The sequence below is a fragment of the Megalops cyprinoides genome, chromosome 2 (assembly GCF_013368585.1).
Source record: "Megalops cyprinoides isolate fMegCyp1 chromosome 2, fMegCyp1.pri, whole genome shotgun sequence".
Lineage (NCBI taxonomy): Eukaryota > Metazoa > Chordata > Actinopteri > Elopiformes > Megalopidae > Megalops > Megalops cyprinoides.
In genome coordinates, this window is record NC_050584.1 from 49,647,053 (window position 1) to 49,672,007 (window position 24,955).

At 37.3% G+C, this 24,955-nt stretch overlaps 1 protein-coding gene across 1 annotated transcript; it reads left to right on the forward strand.

Annotated features, from left to right (window-relative positions):
* Positions 1-1,136: 1,136 nt before the first annotated feature.
* On the forward strand, positions 1,137-24,032 carry dnai3 (dynein axonemal intermediate chain 3). Its single transcript, XM_036521436.1, has 23 exons — positions 1,137-1,287; positions 2,656-2,741; positions 2,929-2,976; positions 6,574-6,758; positions 7,455-7,559; positions 8,210-8,350; positions 8,816-9,015; positions 10,150-10,266; positions 10,556-10,746; positions 11,310-11,434; positions 11,847-11,936; positions 12,242-12,331; positions 14,820-14,942; positions 15,867-15,940; positions 16,098-16,251; positions 16,521-16,617; positions 18,673-18,797; positions 19,266-19,329; positions 20,872-21,002; positions 21,904-22,108; positions 22,362-22,453; positions 22,967-23,089; positions 23,869-24,032. The coding sequence occupies exons 2-23, from the start codon at positions 2,675-2,677 to the stop codon at positions 24,013-24,015; spliced, it is 2,694 nt and encodes an 897-aa protein (XP_036377329.1). The 5' UTR covers positions 1,137-1,287; positions 2,656-2,674; the 3' UTR covers positions 24,016-24,032.
* The last annotated feature ends 923 nt before the right edge of the window (positions 24,033-24,955 follow it).

Here is a 24,955-nt window from a genome sequence, read left to right on the forward strand (position 1 = left end):
TTAACTCTTCCATAATGTTTACGTCTATTTTTGAAGTCAGTGTGGAAGAATAAGTTGTTCGCTAAATTCCACCAATTCCGGTTCACGACTTTTCAAAGAGGAACAGAACCGGTTAGGAAGATTCAGACCTGCGCGCGCTTACCCGACAGCTCTGACCTGTGCAATATTGAAAAACAAAATGCATCTCACAAACTGAACTCCATATCTATCCTGTGTTAGTAAAATACACAATCAAGACCGACTGTCATTTAGGCTATGATATGACAAGTGGGCTAACTGGCGGAATGAGTGAAAAAGATCCAGCCATTCCAACAAAGAAAGGTTGGCATCACACCAGATTGTGAGTGTTCGAATAAATCACACGTTTAATCTGTCGCAGTTGAACGGTAATTTGAAACAGCCTAATCGCCTCAATCGTCAATAATGACGACTTTCACTGCATTGCGTTTGAAAGGGCTGCACGAAAGGTGTATCCTATTAAAAAGACCGTACAATTGGGGGACGAGATTGTGCGATCATGAGAGATTTTAGTCTTATGTTTTATCTGCCGTGTTTTCAGCGCATGTAAATCAATCTAGCGGCTGTGTTTCTCAGTCCTAATCCTGGAGGCCCACTGTCCTGCATATCTTCTATCTATCCTAGCTGCTCGATTAAATCATGTGTGCTCAGCTAATCAAAAGTGCCACTGATGAGTTCAGTCAGGTAGGTAGAGCAAGGATAGACAGAAGATATGGAGGACAGTGGGCCTCCAGGAGTAGGACTGAGAAACACTGAGATACAGGCAGTACCCAAACTTTAGGTTCTGGTGGTTTCAGGAGAGTAAATTCATTTAAAGAATTTAGTTGCATTTATTACTGTAATGTACACAATATACACAATTATTGACAATATAACTAATAAATAAATAAATAATGGCCAAGATTATACGGACTACCCTTGCCGATCGAAACCCTCACCTGGCGGTTCCAAAGGTGAGCGCCACTGCGAAAGTGTACTGCATGGTGGGCGTGACCAAAAAGTGTTCACTGCTACCGGCATTGGAGGATAGGCTCTTGCAACTGTCCGTCAGTAAGCTCTGTTACCATTAGCAACAGCGTTGACACCAGAAATATTGTTATAGCGTGGAAGAAGTAAATAGCTAACGTTAGTTGACGCATTAATTAGCTAGCTTCGCTAAGTAACTGCAATGTGGAACTATTTCTGCAGTTGTAACGGTGTGATTAACTAAAGTTAGTAGCTACAGGATCCTAAGTGTATTTTCCAGTATTCACTGAGACACACAAAGAGGTTGGTATCACTTTTTTTGGGAAGTAATAGCTGGCTACCCAACTAGCCAGACGCCTGGAAAGTATGTGATCAGTTAACGTCAACTAGATAACGTTACCTAGCTTGACATGATTGTAACAAGTGGTTTCGCTAACGCCAGCTAGCTAACATTAGCTAAGGTAAATGTTGACTGTGTTGTCTGTTTTGTCCTGTTTTATTGTTGACGATATTGGAGACAGATAACATAGGTCAGTATTGCATATTTATACACTTTAGCCAACCAAACAATTTCCACGGAATTTGGATAGCTAACGTTAGATCACTGCATGTTTTCTAGCGGAAATAACATAAGAGCTACTGTAAAAAAGGTGTCTAACTTAACTAGTAGGCTCACTAGTTACATTATTCAGCTAATGTTGAAATTAGTCAGTTGCAACCATTTGTCATTTAGCAAATTAATGTTGGATTTTTGTGTTACCCTAACAATTTAGCAACCTATGCGTAGGATTTAGTCACTTGAGTCAGCTGACCAGTCACTAGTTAATTAGTTGAGCAGACGTTATATGTTGTTTCAGTTCACTTCAGATTCGTTCAGCTAGATTAAAAAAAACTATTTACTCGAACTAACTAGCTACAAATTTGATTTTGCTGTACTGTCGTAAATATAGAACAGTTTTCACGTCAAATCAATCAAATTATCAGATATGTTTACCGTAATTTGCTGGGACATTAGCTACTATTTCCTTTTTATCTCTAAACAATATAAATTCGAAAAGAAGTTATAGTAGATAGCTAATAACTTGTAAAGACAGAACAACACGTGGGTCACAACTAGCAAACCCGCCACCAAAATTTAAAGACCCGTACACTTATTTTATATTTTCCACAAGATGTCGCCATATACCTAAGTTAGTTTACTGGTTCCCTCCGAGGAACTTTAAACGGAGAATAATTGTGCGTTTGACTCAGGGTTTTCACAGTAGTCTTAAGTAGGCAGGTGATCTAGTTGGAAAAAAAGACCTGCTACACAAATACAATTTTTTTTTACCTGACCCTCCCTGTCTCATTAAAAAATACATGAATAAATATTTAACGAAAAAATCTAATTTTTGTATGAATGCTGTTAGTTCTGTTACCATTTATTTCTATATAAATATATATATATATATATATATATATATATATATATATATATATATATATATATATATATATATATATATTCAGAAATGTATTCATTTATTTTTTGCTTTTGTTTTGCAAATATATTTCTATATTGAAGATTTCCTAATTGTATCTGCAGTGTCAAATCTTGAAAAGAAAGAGCAAGTACATTTGTTCTCTGTGACATACATAAGTACATGCATGATAATGTTCTTCTACCTGTAGCAAAGTCCTAGCCCCAGAGATGCCTCCAAAGAAAGCCAAGAGCAGCGGAAGTGCAGCAAGTAGTAAAGCTAGTGGAAAGTCAAAAGGTAAGGGTACCACCGGGCTTTAAGTGCTTCCCACTGAAAATGAAAATAAGCACTTTTTTGTCAACATACAGTTATGTTAAGTTATGAACGTGATATCTTGTCAACTTTGTTGCCAGGTGTAATATATGCTTAAGGCAATGTTTTAAAATGTGAAGTATTACATGTGTTATTTCTGTATGCAATTTAGATAAAAAGAGCAATGCCACATCACCTGCTGAAAGTGTACCAGATTCTGGTAAGAGGCTTGGTTTTTATATTACTCTTCATCAATATTTTCCCCTCTTTTACATTTAAGCTACTTGTGTAGTGGATGCTTTCATAACAAAATGAAAAAGAAAACATTACTCTTAACAGTTCAGGTAGAAGAAATAGTTGTTTCTATATAATTAAATAACAAAAAAATACATTTTTGAAATGTTTTATACATATCCCTGAAGTGATCCCTTTAAACTTTCTTTGGTAAAATGATCAACTCTTTACATTAGTATTCAGCACATATGCCTAATTGAACCTGAAAAATTGCATTACATTACCATCATTTAATTAATTTCAGTTTATTCAATGCTACCTTTTTCAGTGTATTAAGTGTTCCCAGGAGCTCCAACATACCAGTAGGACTAAGGTGTTGCTTTCATGGTCAGCAGGAAATACTTGATCCTTTATGTTTTTTTTTCAGTTTTTCCTGGTTTATCATGCAACATGTTAAATCTCCTCATCAGCTGAGTCAAATCATTTCTGACAAGTAGATAACTCTGACTAACAAGGTAATGCTGCTTATACAATAGCCATAGTCTTTCAAGGGTAGCATGGTAATTAGTGAATAGTCAATGAAAGAAATTGAACATTGAATTAATACCCAAACATATTCATGTTTTCTAAAAAAATGTACAGGAGTGGAATGACAGTGAGTGACTCATTTTTTGGAAGAAAGATGTTTTTTCAGTGACAAACCCTTGGTAGCTTTGAGACATGTTAGACTTTTTCTCCAAGCATTTTGTTTTTATTTCCGTGTTTAAAGTGGAATGAGCATCCTCTCAAACATGACAGCAAATGGTCTACAGCAGTGTTTCCCAAACCTCTCCTGGAGGACCCCTTGTCCTGCATGTTTTAGATCTCTCCCTGCTCCAACACAGCTGATTTAAACGATCATTTTGTTATTAAGCAGCTTCAGGGGTTCATAACAAGTTGATCATTTGAGGAGAGGTTTGGGAAATGCTGGTCTACAGAATCTTGAGAGTTGTTTTTATTTTTTTACTTATTGTTGCATTGTTTACATTATTTATTACATTGTTTATTTAACAAAACTTCAGGCTTGGCTGACAAGTTACTTTGCATAGACTTCCCTCCCTCACAAGAGCAACAACTTTAGGTAACTCTTCCTTGCTTCACCTAATTTACTTTTTATACACTCAGTGGGGGTGGGGAGACCACTTTGATACACTATCCTATTTTAAGCACAGTTTATTGTTTCTGGCTTTTAATCGTCCATTATACAGTTTCAGTTTGGCTCAATTACTGGAGATTGAACTTTTGATACTGTAATCACAAACAGATGTGGAAAATACACAGGACCCAGCCTGATCACTAAAATGGAGTCTTAACTGCTCCCCAGATAGAATCTGTCCTCTGATACTGTATTTCTGCTTATTCCCATGAAATCCAGTAAACCATTAGCAACCTGACCTCTGCTTTTAAAACGGCTGTAATCAGCTGTAACACAATGGGTTGTGTTAAAACACTTTGCCTTGATTAGTGGTGTTTCAGTCACAAAATGTCATGATTATTTAGCTGACATAACAGGAGTTTTTCTACCTTTGTTGTATAGTGCATCTAACAAATACCTGCACAGCCACTTTTAGTTTCCCTGAATGATGCAATTTTACAAATAAATACACTGTAAGTACATATATTCTCCATAGATAACAAAGGAAACTGAAAACCTCCCGGCCAAGTGCACTCCTAAATGAATGACACACAAGTATTAGATTGCCAGTAACATTTGTTCAAAAGTACTGGCTCCCACGTGTCATTCATTCTAGATTCTATGGATGCTTAAGGTAGCCTGAAGCGAGGCCTTTTCTGTCCTGAATATAGTGATGCAATGTGGAGGATCAACACTATCTCTGAAAAAAAAAAATCAAATATTAGCGCTTTGACGTCAACAACTGTATACTCTTGCAAACCTTATGGATATATTCCTAGAAAAGGTGTATTGCGTAACTTTCATTAAATCATGTGACTTCATGGCTAGTTTCACTTTTGACTTTATCACCAGTTTCTTTCATTATGACTTTCTAGTACAGGACAAATCAGTGGCATAAAATGTAACCTTTTGTTGTGTCAGTGAAACTTTTAGAATAATTACTGATTTTTTCTTTAAATTGGAATGTATCTATTAGCTGATTTCCCAAAATCTATATGGGTTTTTATGTTTTCATTTTAGTCAGCATAAACAGATGCAAGACTAATGGATAATAATACTGAACAATCTTCACAACATCATTTTAAAGGTTGTGGGAGGAGAATATATTTGTATTTGATATATGTAGCCTGTCAGAAAATAACTGGAGAGTGGCAGTGAGTGAAAGTGCATGTTAATGCATTTAAAGAGCTGCAGTGGATACAGTGAATAAAAATACCACATGCAGTTGGTTGAATGAGTCAGCACATTCTATCCACATTTTTATAAAGGGTAAGCTCTTACTGTACACTGATATTGACACTATTCTTTCTCGTAGTTGAGAAAATGGAGGACACACCCTCGTGGGAAGTGGTTACTGAATATAACTTCAGTGCTTTCTGGGTCTCTTCAGCAATCTAGTCAAAATCCTTTGAAGAGGCCTCTAGTGTAATGTGAACTGTAATTATACAATTCTCTGTTTACTATGGCAAGTGCTCCATTGGATGGCTTGGTTATGTAGGCAGAACATCTGTCTGCAGTGGCCTTCTGAAAGAGCTGGTGAGGGTTAGTAGGGAGTACAGGGCCCCATTTGTTTTTTCCATAGTAAGAATATCCTTTCTCAACAGTGTTTACTATAAATGGAGTGCAGATGTTATTACATTTAAAGACTTGCTGTGTGTTTTGTTGTTAAATCAAAATTGTGTCTCGTGTAGACTTACGTAGCTCAGTCTACAGGGTATCCTCTGCACTGGGTTTTTAGCAACCTGGTCTCCATAAATTCCTCTTTTCTGTTTCTGACATAACGGGCACATCTCCTTTAGTGAACACATCTATCTAAACCCAAAGTTAATTTCATTGGTAACTGCCTCTAACTTCTTCTTTCCTGCAAATACAGTGCTTTGTGGGTCGGCAGAGCAGGGGTTAGCACATGGACCTCAAGAAATTGATTGTAGGACTGCAGAAGTGCCCTTGGATTTACGATGATCTCAATACCAGTAATAGCAGAGCACACTGTTGAGAGGCTGCTCTAAAGAGACAGGGCACACTTTGTCAGTGAATCTGTTACATAAATAAATAACTGGCCTTCTCAGGATCGGTACATGTGCCTCCCTACAGCCTCAGGATTTGGGTAAAAAAAATGCAACTGCCATGTGGAGGATAAACTAGAAATGTTATGTTTTCCATGTTAATAGTGTTTGAATGTAACTTAAGTACATTAATGCAGAAGCTCATCAATCACTCAGTCCATGAGTCCAGTTCTTGAGTCTGCCCCTGAATTCTTTATTTGCCATTGTTGGTATAGTGTTGGGAAGCACTTTGGATGGAGGCATTTCAGATGCATGTCATTGTGGAGAAAGGCTGTAACTCTTAAAGCCCACATTGTATTGTATGTTTCTGACATATCATTTGACATATTACCTCTGACGCTAGGTGCACCAAATGACATCTTCCCCATGGTGCTAACCTCGGCCACGCAGGAACTTTTTGGGTGCCGTGCTGATGAGGACCTCACCAAAGACAACCTTTACAAATTCCTCAAAAAGAGTGAGATTCTTCAGGACATGAAGACAAGGGCAGCAGTGTCTGATTTCCACCCTGTCAAGCAGCTGGTGCAGGTGGGTCATCTAGCATCATGGTCACAGAACATGTCTAACATTTTAAAAGTGTAATATATAGGCATGTTTTTTGTTATTGTGAGTTGTGACCTGGTTTAAAAAAAAAAAACAACTGAAAATGAAATTCTGACTGTGACTAGAAAAGTCACCCTAGGCTGAATTTTAACTGTACCACCATGTGAATGGAATAGATAGATCCAACAGATGAGTTCTCGAGATACAGAATGAAAATGGTTCGCAGCCAAATGACCCCTGTCAAAGTGTTTCAGCTCAATCAAGCTTCCTCCCTCACTTTTTCTGATTCAGTGATACAGACCTCCCCCCCCACCTTACTCTGCAGTGTATTCTTCCTCCTAGCATCAACTGGCATTCAGTCACTTGGTGTATCCATGGTGATTTGAAGTTGGTGATGGGACTTTTAACACCCCATGACAACACTAGGTGCTCACTGATAAGCTAGAATTTAGACTGTTGTTTAGGCTTGTTAAGTCTGTATGTTTAGGCTTGTTTAAACATCAGATGAGTCATATGGTGATAGAACATTATGACAGTCTCCAATGTCAGATTCTAGAAATCAAATGGGATTATTTGTGGTCAGTGTTCATTCATATAGTTTATGATTAAGCTAGATTGCTACCAGCACAAGCTGTTTCAAAGGTTGTGATAAACATTTCCTTTCATGTCTAATGTTTATAGGACTACCCAGCAGAAGAGCTCTTACTTGTCTTTGACAGAGATTTCAAATATGGACAAAGCTTCTATCTTGTTGTAACAGAAGAAGCAAAGGAAAGGATCCTAAATGTAAGTCAGTTTGCCACCGAGTCCATTTGTTTACAGACAGCAAAGGACTGTGGTCTGTGGGTGAAAGTATTTCAAGTAAATAGTCTACAGAAATGTCACATCTTTCCTCCATTTTGCATCTTTAATCTGTAAGAATAATGTAAACAAGGGTCACAGGACAAACTGTGTTACATTACATAAAATAATATATAATTTCATTCTATGACACAGTACCTTACATAATATAATGTAAATTGCAGCTTTTCTGATTTACACTTTTACTTAAAGCCCACTGTAGTGAAACAGTGGTAGACTACATCAATTTCAGGATATAAATATCCAAAAATATGTCAAAAGCCAAATTCCTGTGTTTACTTCTTCAGCTTACATATATTACTGCATAGGAGATCCGTTTTAAAATGTTTGCACATCCTGCCCATCTGCTCCCCTTTGCACTGACTATGTAGGTTCTGGAAATGCTTTTCTCAGATTTCACATTTCTAACATCCTGGTGGCAACCATGTTAGAAAACAGCCTAACTTCTCAAGGAAATCTAATTTAGATCCATGTTTTTCTAATCTAGTTGGGACAGTTGATCATAATTGAGTTGTCTGGTACTTGTTTGTACTGTGTGAGGGGGAGCCACTATAATGGTTGAATATCCTCTGCAGCCTCCAGAGTCCATAGGTGAAGAAGCTCAGGAGGAGTCCGCGGACGCATTTTTATGCAAAACACCAGAACCTAAGCCGTGGGTATCCCTGGGCAGCGAGTTGGAAATTGAGGAGGAGTCTACCGTTGAATCCAGGGAAAGGGTAGAAAACACGTCGTCACTGTGTTCACCTAGTTTATCCTTATGTTTGTATTTAAATGGACATGAAACCTTTATAAAGATATATTATTAGCACTGTGAAATCATATCAGGAGTAAGCCACAGCAGAAGATTGGTCTCAAGCCCTTTATTTCTGGGATAAGTTGTTCCACAAATTATTTTGTCCCTGCATCAAGTTAATAGTATTTACAGACCGTGTGTAACAGGAAACCAAAAATAAATGTGCTAACTGAATCCAGTGCTTATCACCTTATGTAATAGTCTATTCACATAATTTGAGTCTCAATGAAATTACACACCTGAAAATCCCCTTGTCTAAAATGTAGTTGACCAACATGAACCACTTAAATATCCATTGACTTAACTATCCCACTGTTACAACTGAAGTGTATCTCTTACCACCTGTTCAATCCATCAGGCCAAACTGCTGTTTTTTGTCTCTCTTCAGATAAAGTACAAGATCTCAAGGGTGCGGAGACAGTTTGGAGCTCCAATCCTGTTCTCTGATCGCAATGCCTTGGAGACAACGGATGGATTCATAGAATGCCTTCCGTACCAAGACAAAAATTTCAGCCTTCTGATGATGGAGAGAAACACTGGGATACAGGCTGTTCCCACCTTAAAGAGCTCTAGCACTCAGACAAAATGGTGAGACTTCTTACATTCTGTGAGCATTATTCATAAATATCTATTTTAAAGTGCAATTTGCTCTACTGCTACCTGTGTGTACCAGTTGTACCTCCTTCAGTTGTGATATCCTTGATTTTTTGTGTTCCAGTAGATGTGTTCAAAGCAGTTAGGTAATGTTTAAACATACGTGTGTTTGGAAAAGCTAACATGCATTACTGTTGTACTCTACTGTGATTCAAAACAAACCTCAAAGTCCCTTCAAGTCCGTCAAGAGGAGCAAGTCTGATTGAGCATAGTATACATTTATTTAAAGTCAGATTCAATACAAGTGTTGTGTGAAAGAACCATTTGTACAATACCTGAGTTTGCATTTTGTCATCTTTAATCTCACTGTCTGGTAGGGATGTGCATCTCCATCACTGAGGCCGATGCGATACACATCTCGATGCATTGCCAATGATCTGATACATTAAAGATACATATGAAGCAACTATACTAATGCAATACGATATGATTAACCCCTACTGCGATGCAGTGTGATTTGACACAATTTAATTCAATACAATGCGATTCAACACAATACGATGCAATGCAAAAGAATATGATGCTATGCAATTCAATATGGTACAGATAGTTTGATTTTATTTGAATCCGAGGGGGAGGGGGAGGCAGATGTCTCTGCACTCACACCATGTGAGTACTTAGGTTAGTCATGCTGCCTGTGTACTTTATAGCGGCACAGAATATTTTGCAAATTGCATGCGTCTTGTCAAATTGTTTGTCTCTCTTGAAAAAACTGAAGTGTCGCCAAACATTTGCTTTGTAGCAATTTGATCAATCAATCTAAATATAAAATTATTGGTCACAAATTATTGGTCACATTTCTAAATATTAAAAGCATAGGGCCTCTACTAATAATAAATTGGATTTTACCGATACAAAGATGTTAGAAACGATGCATCCCGAGTTCATCCCATATTGTATCCAGTGCACACTTTTTTAATCGGGGCAATCACATCTTCTGTGCAGGTGCACCGATGGGAATCGGTGAATCTTACCATCCCTACTGTCTGGGTTGTAACATTTCACATTTGGTGTACAGAAAATCAAGATGGAGTCTTTGTAAATATATACAGAATATCTCTCTTCTAGGAAATATCCAAAGAATACGCACACACAGTACAAACCCAGAGAGTTCACAGTGGAAGAGAAAGAGAACTGCTTGAATTCTGAAGACCTTAAAAATTTTGTCAATTTGGTTGTATCAAGGTAATTGCTATTTGCTTTCTGACATATTGGATATGGTGTGAATTGTTGGCATATTTTTTATTTACCCATTAGATAGGAGAATTTTTATTTATAGGTGAAATGTACAGTAACTATATTAGCTACTGATTTCATGATTAGATATGTGATGTAACCTGTTTAATTACAGAATTCTTTCATTACATAACTTTACAGTCAGCAGCAACAGTTCTGTCACCTGGCGTTGTGTCTGTTTGAGACAGCAGGTTAAAAAAGTCTTGAAAATTCCCCTGGCCTTGTATTCACTACACAGATTTGAGATCGCTCTCCAACAAAATGAGATCATGGATGTGTTCTTTGATGACTGGCGGGCACTGAGCGAAGAGGATGTCATGTTTGGGGGAAAAGCTGACACCCATCTAAAGGAATATCAGTCCTTTACAGATCTGAAGTTTAGCAAGGAGAAGACCATCAGCCACATCAACTGGCACCCCACCATCAGCGGTAAAACTGCACCCCATCACCTTCTGTGTATAACAGTCAGGGCCTTTGATCTGGCCTCTGAATCATGGCCATCATTCAGCAGTGGTGGGTCCTGCTGCTGAGGGGAACTTAAATCATTTAGGATTAACTGGAACAAAGACTTGAAAATGAAAGGAATTGAGGTTTAGAAGTTTCCTGTGTGTGGCTAAGGAAATGCACTTGTGACCAGACGGTTGTAAGTTTGAAGCCCGGTATTGGCATTACTCTGCCACCCTTGAGCAAGCACTCGACCTAAATTGCTTCATCAAAATTGTAGGCATTGCTCATCACCATGTTTCAGAGCAAAGGATTAATAATGCAGTAAGTGAAAGAGAAAAAGATTAAATCAGCCAAAAAGAGTACATTGTTTTAGTTGATTATTAGCAGACATAGCAGAATGTGAGAACAGTAATCTTCTGTGGAGCCAGTAATTGCAACACTTGACGCCTCAACAGGAATTGCCACAGAAAATGAAATTTGGAATGAAGCTGGCAATGGGGAGTCCCTGGTCTTACGGTTTGGTGTCTGTGATGTGGTTATGACAGGGGTGATTGCAGTAGCTGTAACAGAGAGGCTATCCTTTGAAGAAAGGATCAATGGCTCCACTAAGCTGCTTCTAAACCCTTCACTCATTCTCCTGTGGAGCTTCTCTGATCCCCTTCACCCCCAGGTATGTCGAAATCTCCTCTTTCATTTTCCTCCACCATTTAAATCCACAGTGACAGGTTACAACTAATTTTTTCAGTCTCAACCTTGTCTGCTTGAGAGTCTTTCAAAATAAGGATAAGCCTGAAGAATTGATTCAGTAAGTTCATTGCTTAAATAAAAATATGTTTCAATTACATTTAATCATACACATAGATTTAATATTGACTTGTGATTACACATTAATAGACCATCTTTCTTTACGTAATGTGCATTGCAGGGATGTATTAAATTGGAAAAAAACCCCCAAAGATTAGAGTGATACAAAAGGAAATTGTACTGAACAATAAAAATAACCTGTGAGAAAGGGTTCAGCAGCTAAGGGATAGTACCTACTTCTTTGTCATGCTGATATCTGATGGCCTTTTCTTCTGCAGCTGGTGTTGGAGTGCCCAGACGATGTTCTCTGCTTTGAGTTCTGCCCCTCTGATCCCAATGTAATCGTCGGAGGCTGCATGAATGGACAGGTGTTGACTCTCCTTTTCAGTACCCTCTGATTTTCATCACATGGAAGCTTTTCTTATCAAGCAGTATTATATAACTAACCTCCCAAAGAATGGAATTCACTTTATTCTCAGGCCCTACTTCCAAAATGTTTTCTTTTCCATGTCTTTTTTTCATAGTGCACATTTGAAAATTGTAAGTGAAGAAGTGTGTTAAAACACTTTTCCTGAACAGTGTGTAATATGAAGGTGTGAAAGGCTTTTGTGAGTAATAACTGGCTTTCAAATTGATTAGTTGGTGTTAAGTAAACTTTGTGTTTTAATCACAGGTTGTGTTATGGGACATCTCAGCTTTTGCAGAACGGCTACACAGCACACGCGGTGGAGGGGGAAAGAGCACCTCAAACGCAAATACTTTGGTAAGTAGCCTCCAAACATAGCAATCATTGTAGAAAACTGAATTAATTGTTGGTTGTTTTTAGCCTTTTTGCATCATGAATTTTTATGAGAATAAAAAGTGAGTATAGTTCAAAACCAGACTAGTATTTTATAACAGTATCTTCTATGTTTGACTGCAACATTTTTTCATGCTGTGTAGTAATACAGTAAGACTGGCTGTGATCTACTAAAATGTGCTCTGTTGAGGTGCTACCAAAAATTCAAAATGACAAAATACAAAGTAATTGCAACACTCAAAAACACTGTTGAAAAGAGACTAAAATAATTTAGATTGATTACATACAAGACACAAAGAAATTTTAAAATCAGAATATTGATACTTCAGCTCTACTGGCTTTCCTCAGAATACATTAACAAAACAAAATATACTTTGTGCTGTATGTTGACATTGAGATGATCCAGTGGCTTGTGGGCTGTCTTTATCTTCATCCTTTAATTACTGGAGAATTTTGAGGCCTTCTCATCCTTTTCAAGCCAGCCACCAGACCCAGGCAGCTGCCTCCAGCCACACTACTGCCACTGTTTACTCGCCTAACCCTCGGTGTCAGCAATAGGCCACACTCCAGCTGTTATGTAACTAGGTTCCTGTCATGATCCTCTATCATGCTCAGTTTCACAGCAAATATTTTTGCCTTACACCTACACAGAATAAATGACCACCATTTTGCTAAATCTACTAACTTAAATATATCGTGCATTTACAATATTTTGTTATCATTCTGTTAACATGAAATATGTTTCCAGAAATGTAGTGACCCTTGGATAAAAAACAAATGTTAAATGGGATTTATGCAGCAAAAACATTGTCTGTTAAAAAGTGTACAATTTTCATTTGTAGAGTTTCCTTTTATTATTTGAACTTATTTGAAGTTTATATAAACAAATTGATAATATAGGTTAAACTGGATATTTTAAAAAACAAACTACTTTTCAACTTAGTTATTTTGTTTTTGTTTTAAGATACCCAATAATAGCTGGATTGTCTGGTTTCTGGTATTAACATCAAATGCTGAACCACAGGGAACTATGGTATTACAAAGCCACCACATTTAAAAGTTTAATTTTGGGATTTGCCTTTTAAGATACAATACAGCCTCTAAAGCTATTGACTCTGTTTTATATATAATTATGGGTATTTCAGTATTTGGTTTGAATTCTGGAGACATGGAATTGCTGACATGGCAGCAGTATTGAAATTTTAGAAAATGTCAAGAATTGTTAAAAAAAAAAATCCAAAATTACATGTGGATACAGAATATAATGTGACTGTAGCTCCATACAATTCTGCTTAATTTAGTAATTTTTTTGTTGAATGGTGCTGAATTTTATAGCCATTCTCCCAACAAAGTGGCAACAAAAAGAATATAAGATAATTGTTTCTCTGAGGGGGTTACAAAACTTGGGCAAGCTTGGAAAGTAGTAATGTAGACCAGCTTTCATTTTTATTTTTTTAAATCAGAAGTCATTTTACTTTTATTTTTAAGTTAATTCATGTTTATTACTCTTCAAAATCCAGCCAGCCCAAATGAGACACAATATAGCCAAAAATATTAAGTCAAATTGTAAATAAAAACACTAAAAACATTACAGCATTACACCCTCTATGATTTATGAATGTTTTCATATCTTTAGGACTTGTTCAATAGTAGAAGCAAAGAGAACAGTCACTTTAAGGTAATATTTTTGCCATTCATACCAGTTTGTATTACATTTTAAGGAGTAAGTAGTTGCATACATTGTATTTGCACAGTACTTTACATTTATTTAGTAGAAATTTAAACAAACTAAAATGCATGGGAAACAGCATCTTAGAACCAGGCAGCATTACAGAAAGTATTTCAGCAGTATTTGTGGGAGATATTACACTGTGGGCCCACCCAGCTTGATATTACAGCCAAGCTGACTTAAATCATCCAGTGGGCTTTCAGCGCCGTCCCCATTTAATCAGTTGGGGTATCCATTCCTCCATATATGCAAGTTCTTTGAAGTAGCAAAAGGAAGGAAGTGCGAGCAGGACTGTAACTCAAAACCCTCAGGCCTCACTTGGCTGCCTACTGCAATATTAATGCAGTTTGACTTTATAAACTGTGAGAAGATCCAAAAGTCTTATTAGAATCAGCCCAATGAAAAATGAGGTCTAAGTAAATATATTTTCCTTTCAAATTAATTATAAATGTGATCATTTGACCTTGAACTGACAATCTAAAGACGAAAAATCTATAGAAAAGACCTTTGGCTTCAATGGTTCTGTTGTTTTAGACATCTGAACAGCCTGGTTTTATGGACACTGATATCAAAGTATTGCACTTCATTCTCTCCTTATGCACATTTCACATTACATTTTGTGCATTTCCCTAGGCACCATATAAAGGGGAACAAAGAATTAGCTGTTAGACCTTTAATGCATGGCTAATGTTTGCTGTAATCCTTTTGTGTTTCATTTCACAGCCAGGCTTTGAAGATAAGCAAGAAAATGAAACTCCTGTTATGCGCTACTGTGCCGTATCAGGCATAGACAATGGCCACAAAGCACCAGTTACAGATATAAAATGGCTGCCTGAAAACTTTGAGGTATGCAAAGACTGATAAACTAGGTGCTAAGTGTGCACAAAGAGGCTGACTCAGGTTTTTTTTGTATTTCCTGTAAGTGTTCATGAATATTTGTGTTTTCATGAATTCAAAAATGTGTTTAGCTTAATTTTCTTCCACGTGTTTCTTTTCTATGTGGAATGGCACATTAACTGGGCCAGATGTTATGGAAGTTAAAAGTCAAATCTTCCGTGACCAAAAATCATCGAATAGGCAGCTGCCAGCTGTAAATGTACCCACAAAGATGTGCAGGTTCTATTTTCCATGTGAATTAAATACCACCTAATGAAGGACCACTTAATTATAGACTAGGACAGGTCTCATCTTATCAGATCTAAAATAAACATTTTAACAAAATGCTCAACATATCACAAAGAATTGAATATACATGTCTTAAAGCCTTCACTTCTGTTGTACACAGAAATATTTATATACTTCGGTTAAAAGGGTCGTCATATCACCTTAATGATTTGATTTTAATTTTATATTATAAGTACTGCTGACTTCCAGTCCAACGGCATTTTTATTCTTTTGATCCAATGCAGACTGAAACTGCTTCAGACTTAGACTGTAGTCTCAGCTTTATTGACAGGTAACCAAAATATCTTACAGCAAGCTATGAGAACAAGTTCTTAAGATGTTCATTATAGACTTTGAAGACATTGTGATGGTGACTCTGCATCTGGAGGCTGTAAATATGAGCCTCCTATGGGAAAGGTCAGAATGGACTATGTGAGAGTTCATACTGCCTCCTTTGCATCAGTTGACTGGCATTTGGATAAGAAAAGTAAGGCGGTAATCAAAGAGGCCATAGGGAGTTAATGTAACCGTACAGCCCCAAAGAAGTACATGGGAATACCATTCACCTTTTGAGGAAAATATATAACAAATTTTTCCCCCGTTCAGGTCTCCAGAACAGGGGCACCAATGGAAAACAAGAATCTAATTTGTGTGCAGATTGTCACCTGTGCCCCCGACTGGTATGTTTTCAAGTGTAATTCAACCAGAAACTAATTAAAAAATTAATTAAATTATTATTATATTATATAAATTAATATATTTTGAGTAATGTTTTTTAGATGCTTTTTGCTTATGTGTGTGTGCGTGTGCGTGTGCGTGTGTACATGTGTTGGTCAGCTCTGTGATGTTCTGGGATATCCGAGCACCAAAGGTCACCACCCAATCAGTCACCGACAAAAAGCAGAAAGAGGAGGAACTGCACCTGGAGAATCCGCATGGTGTGCCAAATACATTCAAACACCTGGACCTTTCCTGGAAACCTCTATTCAGGGTATAGCACTGCCTTCCTCTAGATAGCCTCAATACACAAAATTATTTTTAAGAGATGATCCTATAAATGCCTCTAAATAGTTTGTTGTATGGAATACAAAAAACTGTCTCTATAAAGGTCTGAACAGAACTTCTTATAAATGTTAATTATTTAATTGTAGATAGAAAGTGTGTTAACTTTTGAAGTGCACATTGCTTGGTTTAGGTCACTCTAAAGCAGGATGACCTCTCACAATCTGGACATAAATGAAAGACCAATCTCTTCAACAGGTGAACCTTCCAAAGATAGACACCACTGGTGAATATAGCCCTCTGAAATTCAGCCTGAGGGGCAATATCCAGGACGACCTCACAGGCAACGGTGTTGGTGAGCATTTTGTGTCTCTTTGTTCATCCCCATCCTTCAGTAACAGCAGGGTGGTGCCCCATGTGCAGCCTTGGCAGCCACACAGGGCGATGTGGAGAACAGAGGGCAGGGATCACTGGCCTGTGGGGGTGTGATGGTCTCCGATAGCCCTGACCCCTGGCCATGCAGAATCTCCGTGACCAGGGGAGGGAGGCCCACAGCAGCTGAGAGTGCTCAGTCTGCCCTCTTGTCTCAGATTCCTCTGTGGTTCAGCGAGTACCATGATCAGCAGGGCATGGCTCACTCACTCCTCAGATTTCATACAATTTTATTAAGTAAAAGCCCTCTAACAAGGTGGTCATGGTTAGGGTACTGGCACTGATGATTGTCAGGTGTTTGCAGTGTAGTCTCTTGGACTGAATGATGTTCAATTATCTCAGCCCATTTGGGAAGAAGTCTGCCTTTGTCCCTTAATCGTTGTATTATTAATATGGCTTTGATAAAATCATGATATTAATATGCTGTGTAATAATATAAACACATAGAAGTATTTGATTTGATCAGCAGTTTCTGGCTTTTCAGAATAATTCATACCTTCCGACTAACGTCTATGACTGACAGCTGACTTTCCTTTTTGTCGATTAGATTAGATCCCAGTACTGATAAAAATTGCACTAGCTACCCAAATTTAATTTAATTATTGGATGTATCTGACAGTCAGTGAAAGTCAGCTGTGCATCTAAAAATCTTCAAATATTGACAGCAAGGCTGAACAAGGCAATGTTTATGTTTCTGTCTGTGTCATGGTAGGTGTCTTAAGAACATAGCCTGAATTTTTTTTCTCAGTTTATCATTGATACCCTCAAGTCAGTAAGGGGGGGACATTTTGGGCCATTTCAGTGGACCTACATAATCAATGATGCAAACTTGTCACCTTTCGGCAAAAATCGCCTTTTTGAATCCAAAATAGGTCATTTGTGTGTTGAGTTATGAAGTTAGAGTTAGGTTTAGAGTTAGAGTTAGAGTTAGTTTTTGAAATGCGGGGTGTGGGGTCTAATCGCACCGGTTTTAGCATACATGCTAAACGGCAAATCACACCGGTGTGACCGTATGCACAAAAGGGTTAAGGTAAGAATCTCTTACAGTAGTGTTATGATAACCTTAATTGGCTTATATGACAATATGTCAAGGCTTGGGACTGTTAGTTAGCTTGATTGTTTTGATTTAGCGAACGCTAGCCATCACAATGTGGTGTTAACATTATTTCCATGGATTCTAACGTTAGCTAGCATACTTCTTATTCCAAATTCCACTTGTATAATGTTACTGATGTTAGGAGTCTGGGAACGCCTGTTACAGTATTGTAATTATGTCACTTGGGAAGGGGGCAAATGCTAAGCTCACTGAAGACGACAGAAGTTGAATTGAAATAGGACAGTCTCTCTCTCTCTCTCTCTCTCTCTCTCTCTCTCATACATACATATTGTGTTTTTGTTTTGTTGGATGAACTTTATTGTATTGTGGATGCAATGCACTTTAATACGATTTTGGACCCAGCTCTGCACTCTATTGACTGCTTTTTTTTTTTATGTGCCCTGAAGTGATGTTCCCCCTTACTTTACTTTTGTAGCAGTAAGATTACATTAATTCTAGAGTGAGGTTTTCCCTATATCCTCATGCTAAAATCGACTGTAAATCCACATTTTAAAGCTGATATTTAAAACATTTTCTTCCCAGGGGGCATGCTACTGGAACCCCCTAGGGGGTTCGCATCTTTGTCACCTTTTTCACTCATGATGAGTTTGCATTCCCACCATAATACAGTGACTGAGAAACCTTCAGCTGTCTGCTGACAATCAGATCTGCAGACTTTGCAGTATTACATGCTTTGAGACACTCACTGTTACACAGATATGTTCAGCTGAAAAGGAGTATAGGAGTATAAATCAACCACTTTTTGTTGTGTGATTCAATATTATATCTGAAAAGTTGAAGTACAACATAAAACAACTTGCAAGCAACTAATTCTGTATAGATTTTTAGTATTTTTCACAAATTGTTTTTTTTTTTTCACAGAGAAACCTCTGCAGAATGTGGAGAACTCAGAAGGAAGAATTGAATATGCACAGTTGAGAGTGCCTTCAGCCAAACAACTTAAAGTACTAGAGGATGTCAGCACCAATTTCTATCTTGGAACAGAAGTATGTTTAGCCTCAGGCACCTGTTGCTTGCAAGGAAGTTTATATTCTGAGCATCAAAAGAAATATGTCCCAGTTTGTTTAGCATGTTTTGTATAAATAAGGTATTTGCATATTGAATGTTGATGGAATGTATTTTAACATTTCACTGCTTTAGTTCCCCTCTCAAATGTAGCTCTACCTGACTATTGAGGTTTTCAGTCAATCAAAAATGATAATTGATTTGAAACTGATTCAAAAGCATGTCCTCAAAATTGGGCAAAATTGGTATACTTTCTTACATTTACATTACATTATAAAAGTGTAAAAGGTGTATTCTGGTGCTCAGTTATAACAATATTGAGTATTAATGCCTAGTTTCATGAGTAAAGCCTTAAATATATTCATCAGGGTTTCCAAACCTCTCTCAGTAGAGCCTTTTTTGACATTATAGTTATGAAGTCATGGATATATTGTCTGTCTTGGTATTAGGATGGAGAGCTGGTATACACAGACTGGAAAATGGAAAAGGATAATGACTCTGGAAGACTGCACAGTAAGTCTACTTAAAATGACTGTCAGTATGTAATTTAAATGAATAAACTTTTAATAATAAACTAATAATAATAAATGGGTATGTAAAGCAGTTTGTGTATGAAGCAGTAATCATGAAGCACACAACGATATTGTACCACAATGAAAATGACCTGCTAACGAGTCAATATAGTTGCTTTCATGCTTAAGGAAAACAAATTTTATCTGTGCATTATTTAAAAACTTGTATTGCAATAAAATAAAACATAATAGTAGAATACTAGCTCACTAAATATTAAGTACCTGATTAAAATGCAGAGAATGTAATTCATCATACTTACCTTGGTGGAAAAAAATGGTTGTTGTAAAGTATTTCATTAAAAAGGTTTTCTTTTTTTTTGAGCCAGAACAGGCATTCATTCTTCGTAAAAGACAAGGTGCACTTACAGAGAGATTGTAATCAAGAGAGGCATGCTCTTTGATAGGCTGAGCATTACATTACTAATATTAGTACAGCATTTTTCATTTAAATGTTGGTATTAAACAAGACACACAGTTTAGCCAGTCTAAAAGGAAATTATTATGTGAACTTTTGTGACTTTTTCATTTAGCATGAGAAACTATTCAGCATAGCAGGCGGTTTACTAGAAAACAAGGCATTAAGAGGAGTAAGACACAAAGTGAAGGAGTAATACCAACATTCATCTGTATGGTATTTCTGAAGTTATAACCCAGGACATTTTGTGTACAGCAATTCATGCCTGCTGCTGGAGTCTCAATTCAAGATACTGCCAGAAGTGTATCATGTAGTTCACTCCATTTTATATTTACACTACTCAACCACAGAAGACTGAGTTAATGATACCGTACAATGCTGCATTGTTTCCCCATATCATTAATAATTCTTTCCTCCAGTGCTTGAGTTTGAGGTCACCTACAGTGAAGCCCACTTAAGTCTCTATTATTGTACTTTAAAGAGGTAAAGAACAAGAGAATCATTGATTAGTAATTGATTTAATTTCACTATAACAGCACACTCACTACTACAATAAGTAATTTTTGATAATTATAAGAAGATATTAATAATTAACTGTCGTCTTAGTTTGGCAGAAAAGGAATATAACAGTTCTACTCTGGATTCTTTCTCAAGTCACAGAAGTGTTTGGTTGCATGCATAAAGTGTTACAAAGCAGCTTCTTTAATGATCTTAATGACATAGCCAATTGCATAGCACAATATCCAGAGACAACTACAACTTAATTATGAAAATATTCTCCAGGAATTGTCTCCTTATTCTGTTTCAGTATCATTATATGGATAGAGGATTTCAAGCCTGTTAACGTGCCACTTTTTAAAATTAAGCATTTAATTACAAATGCAAGATGCTCACATAGCTCACAGTAATTTTCCTAACTACCCAAAAACACTAACAGATCTCCTGTGGGGCTGAAACTGAAGCACCATTTCCTGAATTGTGCTGGCAGTGCTATAAACCTATAGCCTCACCACTCTCAGCCTTCTGTGGACATAGCTGTCCTCTGTTCTGCTTCTCTCTCCTTCTCAGGTGCCAAGCCCTCTCACTGCTTTATCGTACATGATAGTCCGGTGAACACTGTCCTGCGATCACCCTTTTTCAAAGACATCATCCTGACCGTGGGAGGCTGGACTTTCGCCGTCTGGAAGGAGGGTGTCATGGTAAATTAACTTAGACAAGACTGTGAAAGGACCTGTCAAACTCAGATCAGGAATTTTTATGTTTCTGAGACAGTGGGCAAGCAAGAATTTAGTTTGCAGTTGTGCAGACATTGGCAGGTTTTGTCAATGTGGTGTGATTTGATGTATGTAGACTTCAGGCAATGTAATTTATCACAGCCTCTCTTTGGTCTCAGGCAATATGAAGAAAAGATTTTGATCAGCATCTTTCATTTGGTGTTCCTGTAGGAACCAAGTTAGGGGAAACACAGTGCTTAACATTGTGTATTTATTTGAAGAAAGAACTCTAAGTGGGTATTTTGTTATGTTTCGGGGCTTCTTTTCTTGAAAGACATCCTCTTGCAGCAAATACAGAGCACACTATCTTCTAACCCCAGTGATAGTGATTTTAAGCAATGTTTGTTGGTTGACTTAACTCAGATGGGAGCACATAGTTATTTTGTTTGGTGCTGTCCTTAGTGAGCTGCAGAAAAATGTCCTCATGTGAAGAGAGGACAGCAAAAAATAAAACTGAAGTCATTCCAAGATTTCCAGAAAAAAACAAAAGCATTTTACATTTTACAGTTGATTCAAATTACAAATGAGTGTCTTTCAATACTTGTCAACTAATTTCCATTTAGCTGGATTTCCCCTAGAACAGGTAGTTCCCATAGGGAACAGTACAAGATGTACAAGACATGGTGCATGCTTTTATACACATTTGAGCAGAAATGGTGTCTGTACTCCTCTGATCTGTCTCTACGGAGGAATATACCAGTGACAGTTATCCTTCCTCAGATTAAGCACCAGCCTTAATGCAGTTTACTTCCCATGTTTCCATTTTGTAAACTGTATGTGATGCCCATTTTACCATGTCCTCACTGTCTTGGTGATTCTGCATTAGAATGGACCTCTCGTCCAGTCGCCTTGCTCTTTGAAGAGATGCACTGGGGGATACTGGTCCCTGTCCAGACCAGGAGTGTTCTTTATTGGGAAAGAGGATGGAAATATTGAGGTGTGGGATATGATGGAGAAGACACATGAGCCGTCACAGACCCAGAACATCACCTCCACCCAGATCACCTGCATCAAGCCGTGGATTGTGTCCTGTGAGTCACTGCATTGGACTTAATGGTGGCGGAACACACTATCTATCTGGACTGCCATTAGAACTGATGGATGCCATTCAGGCAATTAACAATAGTAGAATTTATTGTAGCAGAACACCTTTCTAAAATTAATATCTGCCACAATTGGTGCTGGATGAATTTTTCAGTTTTCTTATTTTGTTCTGAAATGTGTTGATACAATTTGTACAAAATGATTTAAAACTCATTGTTATTTTTCTATATATTCTGTCAGCAAAGCAACACCTCTTGGCTGTGTCTGATCATTTTGGCACGCTGCACATTCTAGAGGTTCCACGGATACTCCGCAATCCTTTAAGCAAAGAGGTCAGTGAAGGCACAGTCATGCTTCCAAAAATTCCAGAAGAACAAATTTCAAAAATAAATACCCATGCCTCTAGTCAGCTGTCATTTGACCGTATGCTTTTCCTTTCCGACACAATATGTAGGTATCTTCTCTGTCATGTTGTGAGTTTATTGTGCCCCCCTGAACTATGTCATTGCCTTGCAAGTGATGCCTTGTAGGTCTGAGGCATCCACTTTTATTAACATTTAAATGCTGTACAGAAGTTCTGATATTTAAATGGTCCCACTGACTTTGAACAGAATTATCAGCTCCAAAGCTGTTTATTTTTGGTTTGCGTACTTAAGATTTTTTTTTTAATCTTACTTCAAAGGTATTACGACACGTTAAAGCAAGTCATGGAAATTAATTCACAATATGAGAGGAAAGATGCCTATTCTTTGATAAGAAATAACATCTTCTGTTTTTTTTCATGGATTCCATCTCATTCTTATTGGCTGTATCACTCACCTTTCACATTTTGTTACTGTCTCCAGAAACAACATATGGCCAAATACTTTGAGACGGAGGTGGAGAGGCTGACTTTCTTTGAGAAGCAGAGGGATATGAGAGCAAAAGAGAAGAAGGAGATAGAGGCTGCAGAGCAAAGGGAAAAACAGGTAAGCCACAAATGAACAAACGTGAAGCTCAGACATGTGGCCCTTCATGTTTGACGTAGTCTCACCATGGTATGTCTTTGTTCAGATATGAATGTATCTCTGCACAATGTACAACTTGTACAGTTTGTACAATTTATGATCTTTCAACTTGGCCCTGAGAACTAAAACAAGCTAATATCAAATCTTAACATGTCTAAAACGGCAAACAAGAAAAACAGGCGTATCAGTAATATCAAGTCCGTGTTCTTAATTTTAAATCACATTAGGCTAACTGCTTTTATTATTTTCATACCCAAGTAAAAGCATCACATTATCAGATTATGCCCATTTAAAGATATTTTAAATTTATTTATGTGCAACTGAAACATCTTGAATCACATTCTTGTTTTCTCCCACTTGTTTTTTACATTCTCCTCTGAACACACACACAAATTAAATTCAAGACCAAATAGTTCAAGAGCACAAAGATGCCTCAAGAATTTAAAACAAACACAAGTGATTACTGTTTACAGAGATGTGTGTGTCCTTGACATTCCCTGGTCTGGCTGGTAGGTTGAAAATGAGGATTGTCATTTAAAAACAAACATCATCAAACATTTTTCCCTGGTTCAGCATCAACTAAAACTAAACGCAGACTTTTCTGCAATCAGTGCTGGCATGACGCTTTGGAAACAGCACACCCCCTGTATTTAAAAAAAAATAAAGAAGACAACTATCTAAGAGGTGTTGCAATTAGTGGGTTTTTCGTACAGTTGATCTGGGCTGTTTTCATCTCTCAGGGGTCAGTAACGCCAGATATGGTCGTGGAGCAGATTGAGGAGGAGGCCCTGAAGGAGTATCAGGATTACCTGGCCCTGGAGAAGGTTATTCTAAAGGACATGGGTCTTCTTCCAGAGCAGCAAGAAAAGTCTTCTGCTGAAATATAATATCTATGATATCTACAAATGCCAGCCTTATGTACTCTTGTCAGTCATCACACTGCTCAGTTGCAGTTTGATGCAGTAATTCACTGTTGAATAATTTATTTGGTGTTGGTAATTATTTCAGTTTCATATTATATGTTCTTTGTACTCAAACTATAACAGTAAGACACTGAGTTGTTCAAATGCATGACAGCAGTTGTTATTGAGATGACCTGAAGGGATGAATATCACTACTGATTTATTTGTAGAGAGTATGTCTCAAGACGGCAAACATGGTGTCATTTTTTTACTTTTTTTGTCTTAAAATGGCCCTGCTGGTAAGGTACATTTATTATGGTTTATACTATTTGTACTCTATACAAAGGGATCCACATTGAAGCAGTTACTTTGTTGAGCTTACTAAAGAACGAGAATTACAAACAGCTTCAGCTTCATAGACAGTAGAGGAAAGACTTTAGAATTTAAAGTGATTTTACTGGTGCGTCTCAGGTTTGGTGGCATAGTACATAACTATTTTTCCTTTTGAAGCATTCCGAAATGATATGATTGTATGTAGACTTGAATTCAAAAAGGTTTGAACTAAGTTTGAGTCTTTGCATGAAAAGAGCAAAACAAGATATGGATTACTCTGTGTCTGCTTTATTGATTCATACTGTTTTTGTCACATAGCAGTGCTGCTCAGTGGTTTAGCATTATACCTGCTATTGGCTTAATTTGTGCAAATGTCTGCACCAAAGAAAAATGCTAAACAGTAAGACTATTACACATTTCTGGTATGTAAATCTCAATAATTTAATTCAAAACCAAACTGATATGGATTATAAAGAAATGTCCTTTATCTTTAAAAACACCTTTTCTATCTTGAAGTGTACTTCATACAGCAACTTAAAATACGTTGCTGTATGAAGTACCCCCACCTGGATTGTTATTTATGTATTTATTT